Raw genomic sequence first — 13355 nt, forward strand, 5'->3', positions numbered from 1 at the left:
TCGTGCTGGTTGCCCACCAAGAGCTGGTGTTTTTAAGTGAAGTGTGGAACTGTGCTGTGCTGCCCTTTGGCAATAGATTTCGCCTGTAACTGAGAGAGGATCGTTCCAGTTAAGTGAATAAAGAAAGAGTTGTGAGTGTTGTTTGGCAGACCTGATCCTGAGAGTCCTGGCCTAAATCTTTCACTGATGTCTCCTCTTGTAGTCCTGTCTGTCCTTGGTGCTGAGCGATTTTTGGACAAGGTGAGGCCTGCTCACTGGACTTTTGTTCAGATTGAAGAGGACTCCATGTGGGCTAAAGCAAGGTCAGGTGTCTTGTCGTATCACTGAAGAATAAGCTCCCCTTTCACAGCACGCATTGGGTTTGTACCTGTTTTTTACGTAAGAATAATTCAATGTGGATATACTGGCTTGGTGGAGAAGCCTAAATCTTTATTAGAGGAAAATAATGTGAAAACCTGAGTTAATGTCTGGTAGGGGGGGAATGGAAGCTTTCTTCTTGGGAGAAGAGTATTTAATTCGATTTATGCTCATCAGTTGCCAAATTTATGTTTTTAATAGTTTTATCAATTGCATTAGGTTTCTTCCCCCAAATTTGGCCTATGAAGGAGAAATTGCTAGTTTAGAGCATCAAATAACCACATAAACACAATTGCTGACCACATGACTCAGAACCGGGTCGTAGTAGGGGCTGGAGTTGCCCAAAGTGGGGTGGGAAGGAAATTTCCCAGTATTTTCTTTGCAAGTGGCAGAAGCGCCCGAGAGGCAGCAGCACGCAGGCGGACAAGGAAATACGTGTTTTTGCACTGGGTATTGTTCTGAGCCATCTGGAGAGCAGCAGCTCTGAACTGCCGCCCAGCTCTCCCTGTACTTACTGAGGATATTACAATGAACAGCTACAGCTGCCCCTGCCAGCCGAGTACAGAGTCAGGATGTTATCACACCTTCGGCGTGTGGGATAAGGCTGCTTTCCATTTGGCTGCCTTGGCGGTGTTCTGCTTACATGCTCCTGTAAATGATCTATTACATATTGGAGGCTGCTGGGCAAAAGTTCAAATTAAATCATGCCATCTGACCACAATTACACCATTCTCAGGCGACTGAAGTGTATTTTTGTGAGCCTTTAAAATAAACATTACGTTGTACATGTAACCAAATATGTACAATAATCATTTTTGCAGAGCGCACCCATTTAAATGCAAATATAGTATATAAGATGGTATTTATTTCCCGTCACTTAGAACTAGTGAAATAAAAGGTCATAGCTCACCGAGACTCAAGCAATGTTTATTCTATCTTTTTTGTATTAACCAGTGGCTTATTTTAGTGTCTCTGCTTATTGCTCTCACTTTTAAAATAGGAATCTTGGCCTAAAGAGCACCCTCATTTTACTTATTTTTCTATCTTATGGTGTAACATTCTAGATTTTTAAAATTTTGCTTTACAGACTAGCAGATAAAGTCTCTGCAACCCGTTTCACATAGGTTAGTGCAGAGGCCTGTGCCTTTGTTTTATACCACTGGACTCTCTTAGATGTCACAGTTTAGAATCTCTCAGGCTCGTACGAGCCGTGGGGTTAATGTTTAGACTTCTTCCCTGATCTTTATCATGGTGCATATTTATACCTCTAAAAATTGCCTTTATATTTCCTAATGAGCAGCAGTCTCCCTAATCCCTCATCTCAGGCTCTCTTCACCTTTGTGCTCAGCAGTAACACTGGTTTGACCCACCACCCTGTTTGCAGCTGTTGGCGTTTCTGGGAAAGGGTTAAGCAGGTTCTGCTGATTCACGGGAGGTGACTCACGGCCCCACCCGGCCGGAGGGGAAGTGCCTGTCTAGAGGGAGAGGATTCGTACAATGAGAAATCAGAAGGGACCATTGTGAACCTGGAGTTTGACTGAAAAAGCCGGAAAGGGGCTACAGTTAAAATTCCGGATTATCAGCTCGACGTCCAGAGTTAAGAGCTGTTTGTGGAGCGTGGGCAGAGGTGGGGTAGGAAGCGAGGAGGCCGGGGGAGAAGCCTACGCCGGGATTTGGTGCCTGGTGAGGCTGTGCCTGCGCTGCCCTCCCAGGCGGTGGAGGAATGGCTGAGTCTGTTCGCTTGGAAGCTTTTTGTGCAGTATCAGATCCATGAATCACATTGCTGATGACTTTAAAGTATGCAGCAAAACTCAGACTTGGTTAAAGTACACTTCGACATCTGGATGTTTGGTCCCTCATTTCATTATATTTATCTATGCTAAGTTTATTGATAAAAGCAGAAGGACATTAACTACTTGTTCAATATTCTTTTGTACCTCAGTATTTCCCAGTAGCATGTCAGCTGGTAACTGGAATATAACTTCTTATTCATAAAATCCTAGTTTTTGTGGAAACCACAGATTTTTGCCCTTAATCTTGAGCTGTTTCAGTTTGGTTAATCCGGGCAGGTAATCCTCTTATATATTTACACTGAGATTCTGTCCTTTCTGTACCAGTGGTCAGTCTAACCTTACAAACACCAATATATACTTAAGTCCAAATAAGTTGTATCTATAACTACATTAGTGTCCTGTCACTTCCCAAACAGTTACTATGTTTAAAGTATTTTTAACAGATTAAATTTTGTGTGTGTGTGTGTCCAACTAAAATTCGTCCTATTCATTAAATGTATTTGCTGTATTTAGAGTCCTTGAATCAACTTCCAAGTGAGCTGCACCTGTCCATTACAAAAACAATAGTGAGATTTGACGCATTGTTCCTGGGTTTATGGACATCCTGTGGGTAGTTTGCCCAAAACTGGCCAGGTCAAGGCCACTGGTTCTGTTGTCCCCACCTCAGCAAGGGGCTTTGATCTATCTAATTAATTTTAATTGCTAATGAAATAAAGGCCCTCTTCCAGGCTCAGACTATTTACATAATTAATTTTCTCAATAAAATAGAAAATTACTCCTCCACCTTCTAATTTAATTGTAGATGTTGAAAATGTGATAATAGCTTTTCACTTCCTGTCCCTTTGACCCTCTCCACATCCTGGGGAAAAAATAGAGGAATCCAGCCATAGATCAAAAACTGAAGGCTCAGTTTGGGAAAGGGTGTGAGAATTTCGGAACAGAGGTCAGCAGTGAACAGCACTAACAGGAAGAAGCCCAGAGATGCCTGAACCAATTCCTGTCAGTCTCTTCTCCAGAGCAATGAAGGGGATTTTAACAGTTAATCCAACAGTTACACTTGTGCAATCTGTGCTGGTAAAATTTGGCTGATGGGTGGGATTTTTCTATTGCTGCTTTGAAAACCTTTATTTTCCTGTGGAAGTAGTTTTCCTGAATCCTGTGAACAAGTTCTAACAGAAGTATCCTTGTTAAGCACTAATGAACCTGTTGGTCTCCCTTCAAGCTGCAGCATCTTTCCTCGATGTTTTCGTATGTTAGAACTAGAGATTAAATGAGGATTTTTTGGTTTTGCTTTGGGGATATACATCTTCGCTGTGTACTGTGTTTCCTGATGTGGCCCAAATTCTGCCATCAAACTTAAAACAACAAACGCCAAATATCCTGCTCCATTAATGAAAAGTTACATAAGCCATAAATAACAAATTCAAAGAACGGATAAATGGATCTATGTTGTTCATGGGTGCAATAAGCTCCTGCTGTATTTGCTTCCTTATCAGAATTATAAATGCATGGAGATAAAGTTATTTCTGCAATAAAGTTACTCATTGCTGCAGCAGTACAATAACCCTTTGCTCTCTTCCTTGTTTCTGAGAGGACTTATCTCTTCTTAGCTTTTTAAAAATCATTTACCTGTCCTACAGAGCAATGAGGAAGAATATGCATTGCTGGGACTTGTTTGTTTTCAGACATGGAGTTACCTATTCTCATTTCTGTTACTGGAAGACGGTCTGATAGCTGTTGAAAACACGAGGGAAAATGATTTCTATGTTGCTAAACATCCTGTGCCTTTTGAAGGAGGGAGGAGGGAGAAGCTCACCATACTGTCTCCTTTCCTGACCCTTTGTTCCTTACAAACTTGTACTGCTTGTGCTGTTTATCTTAACTTCTTGTGCAATCGTTCCTCCAGTTTCTTCTGTGAAAATCCCCAAGTTAAAGACAATGGTTGCAACCAACAAAAACACCACCAGAAAAGCCCTTTTGATCAGAACAGTCCCCCAGCTCTGAGCTGCCAGGAAGTAATTTAGCGGAAAAAAATATTTAAATATCACAAATAATATTCTATAACAAAAGTGATATGTAGTTTGAACTTGCAAACAACTCCTATTTTACTGAGCAGTATAGGGCTTGAAGTATGGCTGGAGAGCTGAACTATGATTATTGTGTCTTCTCTTTTGGGAGGGAGTTGCTACAACAGGAATTAGAGCAGCTGAGTGCAAACAGAAAGCAAACCAGAGAAAGTTGTTGGATTATGTACTGTGGTCTGCAAGAATATTGTCAAAATGTTTTGTCATAAATATCAAGTGTCTTCTTATATGAAAAGTGATTGGGTGTGTTTACCCTACCTGCTTTCTCCTCTTTGCCTTCCCTCTTGTGTTCTCCCCATCCACCCCACAGATTATTCTGATTTCCCTGTATATTTAATGATTTAGCTATTGAATTGAAGCATGAATTCAGCTTTTAATTTACACAAGTTATTTCTCTGCATGAAGTAGGACTAGACTCAACTGTAATGTCTGCTGACGGCTGCCCTGCTACTAATAGGCAGTAGAAATACTTTATTTTTCTTTTGGGAGGCATGAGAGATGAACATTGCTTGTCTATAAGATGTGAGATGGATCAGCATCCACTGAGGTTTGCACTGACACAGCCATGCTGGTGATCAGCTGGTACTAAGGGTTTACTCGAACAATTGGGAACTGAACCTCAGTACTTACTTATTTTCTTCAGATTCAATCCTGTGGTTACTTGAATCTTGTCCAGAAGTGTATTTGCAATTCCAGGTGTCGTGTGCCGGAGCTGGTTTGAGAACAGGTGCTCCAGGGGGGATTTTAGTGCTTCTGTACCTGGTCTGGACAAAAGTGAAAGGAGGTAAATGAAACCAGGAAAGGAAATAATAGAGAGTGTCAGCTGCACTTTAATGAAACCTGGCAAAATTTCATGGTCACTTCTGTATCTACCACTGTAGTAGTTCATTAAAGACTTAAAATCTAAATGAGAATCTCTAACAGTGCAAGATTCCTGTGTGGACATCATAAGCCATATTGCAAACATCTTTAACATATTTAGCATGTTACTATGTGCGTGCTCATCTCTTACTTAAAAGCTCAGAGGCCTGGTATGAAACAGCACTAAAACATAAATGGAAACTATGATATTTGTCCACTTGTCAGGGGAAAAGTCCTTGAGACTGATTTTGTAATGTTTATTTTTGGCATGTCTATTTAATAGTGAGTGGGATTATTTCTATGGGAGAACAGTGTGATATGAGGAGAGGAATGGCAAGAATTCCAAAAGCTTTCCTTCCCATTAAGTGAAAAGCTAACAGAGGCAGCAGAAGGCTCGGGGTTACGACATAATCCTTCAGTCTCCTACACTTCTTTATTTTATAAGCATCCAGTCTGTGCCCCCACAAGCTACCGCAACCTCCTCCTCCTGCCTGGTGCAGCTGAATGGCTGCAGCTTCCCAGTGGCACCACCTTGTGGTCGTGGTAAAATTTGGGGAAAAAAAGCCCTTTTCTTAAATCAACTTTGAAATTATACAATTATATTTATCATATTATTTTACAAGCTCTTACATCTGAAACCTACCAGCAATTCTCCTCCCAAATATGTTTAAATAAATAACAAATGAATAAAAACCCCTACTTGCTTCTAATTTACAGGAAGAAGGGCAAGAGTTGTAGTTTTGCCTGAACCTTAGGTTGCCTTTAACAACAGCCAAGATGTAGGTAACGCCACTTGAAAACATGGCACAATGAAATGGCCAGAAAAGCATGTAAGTCATTATAATCTTTAATATAACTTGAAGATGACAGGAAAACTAAGAACCTTTCATACCTTTTTGTAAAGATGGCTCAAAACTTCCATTATTTTGTCAAGGTTTAGGTCCTTAAGGAAGAATTTAGGTCTTTGCTTTAAAGGAACGTATGGCAGACTGTCATATCTTGAATGATACCCAAATGCAGTTTGGATTAATAATTCTGATACTGTGCATTTTTATCAATATGGAAGCATTGTATTGAAAAATAGCTATTTATTAAATATGAATAATACTTGCTCATATGAGTATGTTCAGTTCTGATTCAGTTCTTACTATTCTAACACATGCACACACTGGTTATAAGACTGGAAAACAGCTACAGTCCAGTAATTGATATACTTCAGGAAGGCGATGGAAAGTTTTCCAGCGCTGGGTTCTTCCAGGAAAGCTCTATGTCAGACCATTTAAAAAATACTCAAAGGAGGGTGTAACTGGAGATAACTTGTTCCAGAGCTGTGAAGCTGTCCAGGAAGTCTTCCTCTTCGATTCCGAATTTAGTGTACTGGTGAATATAGGCTCTGGGTGTTGAAAGCACAGTAGGAAAATGGATAAGACACTGGAAATCAGTGAAGAACCTGATACATGAAATCAGATTGTACACTTATTGTAACAACTTCGAATCAAGGTTGGTTTCCACCCAGAAACCAGACAGGTTAGTTTCTATTTGAACTCATTTTGTAATTAATACTTATTTATAAGTCATGACTTGCTTCTAATAGCTTTCGTAAGTTTGTATATTGCTCAAGGAATTTGTATATTGCTCAAGGAAAATTGCAGCTAACAAAGTCTAACTGGGAAATGGAAGGAGAAGCAATTCTGATATGAGTAAAGTAAAGTAAAGAACTCCCCTAAATGCTTTTCAACTGACCCAGGAACTTGTTTCTTGGCCCATGCAGCATGTCTATACACAATTTAGAAACTATATAATCAATGAAAGAGTTTCTATATGTTATTTTTAGAATGGTCACACTGGAATGCACTAAATTTGGAGACGTTTAGTACTAAGAAAATAATCAAATTGACAGCACTAAAATATGTGGCTTCACTTATCCACAGAACATAAGCACAGTTCTGTGTTCCTCACCCTGCCGTCATGTTTCAAGCAGAACAATGTTTCCACTGAAGTGTGGGAACAATCTCTATGCTTTTTCACCACTACTTGACTTTGCTGAAAGAGCAAGCTCTCTTTACAAGGAATTTGCTAACGCTGAAAATACTAGCAGTTGTAAATGAGGTATCGGCATAATTATTTTCACTTACTTGGAAGCAAACATATTCCAAGCTTTTTCTACAACATTGTCAAGAGGTTTCAGCAGGAACTGGCTATTGCTGACCAAAGAAGCAGACTTTTCATACTTGTTAAATGCTCTTGGTGTTTTCCACGCGTTAAAAGCGTCCTGAGGGTTAAGCCAGGATGTGTATAATGAGGGATCTCGGAAACTTCCTGGAGCAGAAAGAAGACAGCCTTTTTGACAAACGGAAAGCTACAAGCTGCTACATCTTGATCTCAGTAGTCCTGTGTGACCTAATCAATGCTTGGCAGATCAGGTCAGGCCTTGAAAAAAACCTGCAGTGGGCAGTGTGCTGAAAATAGCTCTTTTAAACAAATCCATTTTATTATCTAGGAGCGTACTCGGTACTTCATCTGCAAGCTATGCTCATCAATCCAGAAGTGGCTAAATATATTTTCAGACAATATAGCCAAGAATCCTATCATATATATGGACTTCAGCCACTTCCTCCTTCCCTGAAGTGCTGTAAATACAACAGTCTTAAGCAATTAGACAACGTGGCCTTGGACATTAAAATGTTTCGAGAGGGAATATTGACCTCAGTAGTCAAGTATGTGGCCTTGGGTTTTTTTCACTTTCATCAGATATGGTTGCAAAGAAAACAGTGAGATGTGAAACAAGAATCACTCAGGTACGGTGTTTTTCCTTCTTACCTAAGTCTACGCTGTGCGTATCTTTTCCTCGCAGGATAACCAGGTTGGCAATGGAAGTATTGAAGTGCAGCGGCTTGTTTGTGGGATGACTGGAGGGGGTGGAGAAGCCTGGACGCGGTGGTTGTACTTGCCAATCAATACCTATGAGATTTTGGCAAAAGAGATATAGAAGCAAGTTAATGTTTCATGAAATATGGCTTCAGACTAGCTAAAGAGTCAGACGGTAACTAACACTGTGCCCCAAGCTGAGATCATATTAGGGTTGGTCATTTCTGCATGTTAGTTAGGCAGCAATTACACAATTCTTACAGAAAAGCAGTGCTAATCCAGCAGTATTTGCCTGGTAGTCACTAGTCTTACCAGAGAAAACAGATACCTGTTTCTATACTTAGCAATCTGCAGCCCATTCTTTGCATAACTGGAAGCTGTACTGAATTACCCATGTAAATGATACAGGAGAGCTAAGCGTGATTTTTATTAGTAGAAGGTGTAAAAAGAGAAAGCGTAGCAGAACTAACTATCCAAGGAATGTTCCAAATGAATCATGTAAATTAAGTGCACGGCCAAAAACTGTTGGTTTGTTTTGCGTGTTTTCAAGAGTTATAATTAACTGAGATGTCTAGGAGCAAAAACAGGAGCAAGCTGGGAGCTGCTGTGGCAGCTGAGTGAATGAAGGAGCAGCTGGCAATGCAGAGGCGAGTTCCTGCTGTCTGAGGGCAGCAGCTCATTTCTGAACTCACTAAAGCTTGTCAGTGGGCTCCACAAAACAAACTTTATTTCATCTGTAAAAATATACGCTTAAAGTGATGGATACGGAAGATGAGTGAATGCTTTTTACCTTCCTCCATTTGAGCATTAGCAATGAGCATCTGCCTTAAATGTTTGAGGAGTCCAGGCCAACTGAACGTGCTATAAGCGAGGGAGTTTTCAGGCATCTGTGGTATGTTACGAAGACCCAACATCTTGAATTCGGGATGTGGAACTAACGTCTCCATTAAGTCTCCTGAAAAAAGAAATTAACAGCTGCACACATTCGACAAAAATATTGCATAGGCTGGCTAAAATTGGAGAGTGAGGAACTTTCCACAGATGTAGGAAGTTAAGGTAAGAAACAAAGCAGGATACCTAAAGTTTTAATTTGACAAATATGTGGATACAAATTAAACAAAATAACTCAAACTTACTCTGTGCTACAGAGTTCTATACAAGCATGTCTACCATCTCAACATGCCTTGCTCTATAGTCTGGCTCAACATCTCTTAAGACGCTATGCGCTGCTAAAGAGATTCACAGACACATGGGAAAGTTTAATTTTACAAGCAAAACTCTCGGCGATATGGGTAACTTTCTCTAATCCATTAAAGATACAAATGCCAGGCTGTTGCTACCAAGCTGTATGCTCGCCTGTCTTCTGAGCTAAACACAGAACTTCCATTTTGTCTCAGTTTATACAGACTGCTGACCTAATGCAAAATGTAAAACTCATGCCAAAATTACTGTCCTGCACAAATTGCCTCTGGAATGTAAATAGGTACAAGGGTGTCTGTGACCACCTGAAAAAGGAGAAACTGGTTCTTTTGGTAAAGAACGAAACCAGAAGCTGGGGGATCTATTTTTAACTCTTGCTACAAATTTGGGATCGAATTTATAATTTAGTATTTTGCTTTGCTTTTCCTATTGTAAAACTTGGGATGTACCCATGCTTGAGGAAGGAGACGAAGAACTTAAATTCACAAAAGGAAATGATTACACCAAGATGTCTGAGAATGCACGAGGCAGCTCTATTATTTAGATACCTAGTGGGTTTCTGCTATAGCGTGAGCCACCTTCTGCTGTGTAACTGGGCTGGAAAACACTCCCCAGCTGATGCGCAATGACTTGATTTACATCCCTGAAGGAGATCTGTTTAATATTCATCAGCTGAGCACAGATCTTGTGGATGACATCATTTTCATGAACGAGAAGGGCATCTGACGACTGGTACAGATGTGACAGGGTCAAAACAGAGTTGTAGTTTTGAACGATGACCTGGAAACAAACAAATTAAAAATACACACAAATAAGAGCCAAACAACTTAATCTCTTTCCAGTTTGTAACCCCCTGACTGCTGTCATTTCCTCAGTTCTGATTTAGGAAGCGCTTCGTTTTCTTTGCCAAAGTGCAGACTGAGGTCAGGAGCTAGCAGAGCGTTTTCATGGAAAGTGAGCAAGACCTGTGAATATCATCTTATCCTCGTTTCATACAAACATGCTGGAATAACATCTATCTGGGAACTGCTTATAATGCTGAGGTACTATCATAACGGGAGATTTCTAATTAGCTAATAGAGCTTCTCATGAAACTGCATTATACTTTAGCACTTACATTAGCAAGTTTTGGTTTGTTTTTTTTTTTGTGAAACAACATGTACCAAACATTATGCAAAAAATTCATTAGCTATGTTACTTTCTGTCCTTTTGAACTTTTAAAAAGTAAACTGCATCTCTCTTCTGCAGGTGTTTTATGTGTAAAAGCAAATAGAGATTATAAACTTGTAGAATATCTCTGGGAAATACAACATTCACCTCACCAGTGCCGTAGGGCCAGATAACATGGTTTAGTATAAATGAGGCTGGAAAAGCATCTCTTAAACACCGGGTCACGAATGCTCCCAAGCCAGATCCTGTACCACCAGCCATGCTCATTATTGTGAAAAATCCACCAAGACGATCACACTTCTCTGCTTCTTTTTGTACCAGATTCATTATTGCTTCTTTGTGTCTAGGCCCGTGAACAGAATAACTGTTGAATAAAAGACAAAACAGTGAGATGGCAGGTTATATCAAAATAAAAGCCACAAGATGAAGCTTGTTCATAAAAGATACTTTTCTTAACTCACACACTCTGTATCTCGCACAGCTGTAATGGTACCACTCCTAGAGTCCAGACAGCTCATCAACCTCTCCAGTTCCCTCAGCAAACCTTGAAAAAGTTGTTCATACCCGTTTGCCCAGTTGTTCCCAGACCCTTGCTTCTGACAGAAGTGCGACCGATCATCATATTTCCAGCAGCCAGACCTGGCAGCTATTGATAAGGTTTGGCTGATCACTTTGGGTTCCATGTCAACAAGCACAGCTCGGGCAACAGGCACTGGACAGGAAGAAAAACAAAACTAAGAGTAATGTGCCAATATTAGAGCTTGTTTGTGTAAGACTGACAGACTTGCACCAGATTGTATTCTTCCCACACACATAAGCCCAATTATTAACTTAACGGGACAGAACAGGCAGGTACAGAAAGGACCTGGCGGTGGTCTGGATTTCTGGAGAACCATCTATTGCTCCAAAGACAAATCTGAACTCTAGAGACCACAGATCTTTCAGGAAATAAACCACTTAAAGTGTTTGACAAGACCAAATTCAGATACTCTGGGTCCTACTCCATGGTGTGATCTATCTACAGTAGAAAATGCAGATGTTTGGAAGGAAAGATCATGATGGATCTATTATATATATGCTCAGTTTCCAGCTGTGTTACTGGTAGATTTGTTCTGTGGCCTCAGATGCTGATTTTGCTTCCGTGGTTGTTAGCAACGCCGTGAAGGCAGAGGGTTGTGACAGTTTGTCAAGACTGAAGGTAAAACCCATTCTTCAGCTGGAAGTAAAAGAATTCTAATATTTCTGTCCTCTTATCTGTATTAGGCTGGAAACCAGACCCTCTGTGGGAAAGAAACATTTAAATGCTGTACCTTCAGATTCCTCCTCCCTGAAAAAGCGTTCCTTGCAAGCATCACCATAGGATTCATTCTCCTTCTTGGAACACAACCCATGTGTGCCACGGACATCAGCGCAGATGGCGTTAAACACCTCCTGGCCAATCTGATTACCACACTGGCCAAGCTGGACTGTGACTATTGACATCCTTATTCGACTTGTATTTAAGCCTAAAAAAGAAGAGTATGCCTTCAGTAATTGCAAAAAAGAGGAAAAAAAAAAAAGCTCTGACAAGTAGATTTCTGATCAGTTTTGCAGGTTTTGAGAACTTCTAGTGGGAAGGAAAAGGCTGCACTAAAACCACTGGCTATTTCTGGGGAAAAATGGACTGTCAGCACTTTCTCCTGAATGTCAGAAGAACACAGATGGCCAGTTACAGGAAATCAGTCAGTTTAAGTTGGGATCCATCTGAAGGGAGCTGAAACCAACCGTACAGCAAGGAATGTCTTTGCTTTCTTACTTTTGCTTGGCAAGCCAGGATAGAAGCAAATCATTGTAACTCCAACAAAGTTATAGGATTAGGGTCTAAAAACTTAATAAGAAACTAACACATGCTTTTAAAAATGTGAAACCTGTTCAAAAATCTACCTGGTTTCCAGTCCTGCACTGCTATGGGCCTGATGGCAAAACCTGCTGAGGTGCCAAACAGATTCCCCAGAGCGTTCCCCTTGCTCCCCACAGACAGCAAAGCTTTTGATTCACTACCAGTATGTTTTGATGGGTTTTTTTCCCCATTCAGTATTTTGCAGTAGCTTTGGCTTCTCACTTTTTCTCCTTTCCAGAAATGCAATCAATTTTTTCAAGTCACTTCATTATTCTGGGCTGCTACTTTTCATTATCATCGCAGCTGTGCCGGAGCGTTCTTCAGACAACAGCCAGTGTGCGTGTCTTGATCCTGCTGCATTTTGCAGGCAGCTATGTGCTATTTTTTTATTCTTGTGCTTGATTTCACCGCTGCTGCCACTCTGCACCTAAGGCCTGTGTGTACAGCAAAGCGGAGTTGTTCCTCACCACAGGATATAAATAAATCTGTGAATGATTTTTACGTGTCCAACCCACTCGTGTGGCACAGCCCTGGCCACAGCCGCCCTGCCCGGTGGTTTCCCGCCCACCCCCCCAACCCGGGGCCGCCATGTTCGGTGCTGCCCGCCACCCGGTGCTCACATCGCTCGGCCCCCTGCCCCTCTTCCAGAGGCTTTCTGTTCACCGGTCCCCTCCCGTCCGAGCCTCCCCACCGGTACAGCTGCCCTCCGGGGTGTTTATCCCCCGTCCCCAGCCCCGCCGGCCGCCCTCAGCCCCACCGCCGCCGGCCCCTCCCCCGCGCTGACCTCGACGCCCCTCGCTGAGGCGCTGTGCTGCCGATCGCGCATGCGCAGCCGCCGCGTGCCCCTTCCCCGCCGCTTCGGACTCAGACGCGCCTTCGAACAACCCGCTTTGCGCATGCTCAGAAGAGATCCGGGCAGGCCGGGGGCAGGGGTCAGCCGTCTGGGCTTCACAAAGCGCAATGCGCATGCTTCTCGCGAACGGCTTCGCTGAGCCTTCTGCGCACGCTCTGTGCCAGGAGCAGGGAAGGCGGGTGCGCGTTGCTCATGCTCAGTGCCGGCCCCACGCCCCGCAGGCCAGAGCTGTCCCCGCTGCGCATGCTCAGTGCGGCCGTGGCCAATGCTAGAGGGGGCTGTGCGCCTGC

General features: G+C 42.0%; 1 protein-coding gene and 1 long non-coding RNA gene across 5 annotated transcripts; one reads left to right on the forward strand and one right to left on the reverse strand.

Annotated features, from left to right (window-relative positions):
- Nucleotides 1-372: 372 nt before the first annotated feature.
- On the reverse strand, nucleotides 373-13282 carry TUBD1 (tubulin delta 1). 4 transcript variants are annotated; one of them, XR_014185663.1, is made up of 10 exons: nucleotides 12997-13282; nucleotides 11644-11838; nucleotides 10898-11045; nucleotides 10481-10697; nucleotides 9712-9943; nucleotides 8754-8918; nucleotides 7916-8056; nucleotides 7231-7414; nucleotides 6204-6488; nucleotides 373-4998 (listed from the first exon to the last, which is right to left on the reverse strand). XR_014185663.1 is itself a non-coding variant. In XM_082068650.1 (9 exons), the coding sequence occupies exons 1-9, from the start codon at nucleotides 13178-13180 to the stop codon at nucleotides 6386-6388; spliced, it is 1569 nt and encodes a 522-aa protein (XP_081924776.1). In that variant the 5' UTR covers nucleotides 13181-13282; the 3' UTR covers nucleotides 5927-6385. The 4 variants fall into 4 exon arrangements, 3 of the variants coding, with proteins under 3 accessions (XP_081924776.1, XP_081924777.1, XP_081924778.1); XM_082068650.1 differs by lacking the exon at nucleotides 373-4998 and having other exon boundaries at nucleotides 5927-6488; XM_082068651.1 differs by lacking the exons at nucleotides 373-4998; nucleotides 12997-13282 and adding an exon at nucleotides 12833-12945 and having other exon boundaries at nucleotides 5927-6488.
- LOC309447739 lies at nucleotides 8795-11732 on the forward strand. Its single transcript, XR_014185664.1, has 3 exons — nucleotides 8795-9019; nucleotides 10039-10206; nucleotides 11597-11732. It is a non-coding gene; the product is annotated as an uncharacterized lncRNA (long non-coding RNA).
- Nucleotides 13283-13355: the final 73 nt, after the last annotated feature.

The sequence above is a fragment of the Streptopelia decaocto genome, assembly GCF_964273445.1.
Source record: "Streptopelia decaocto genome assembly, chromosome: 18".
Taxonomy (NCBI): Eukaryota; Metazoa; Chordata; class Aves; order Columbiformes; family Columbidae; genus Streptopelia; species Streptopelia decaocto.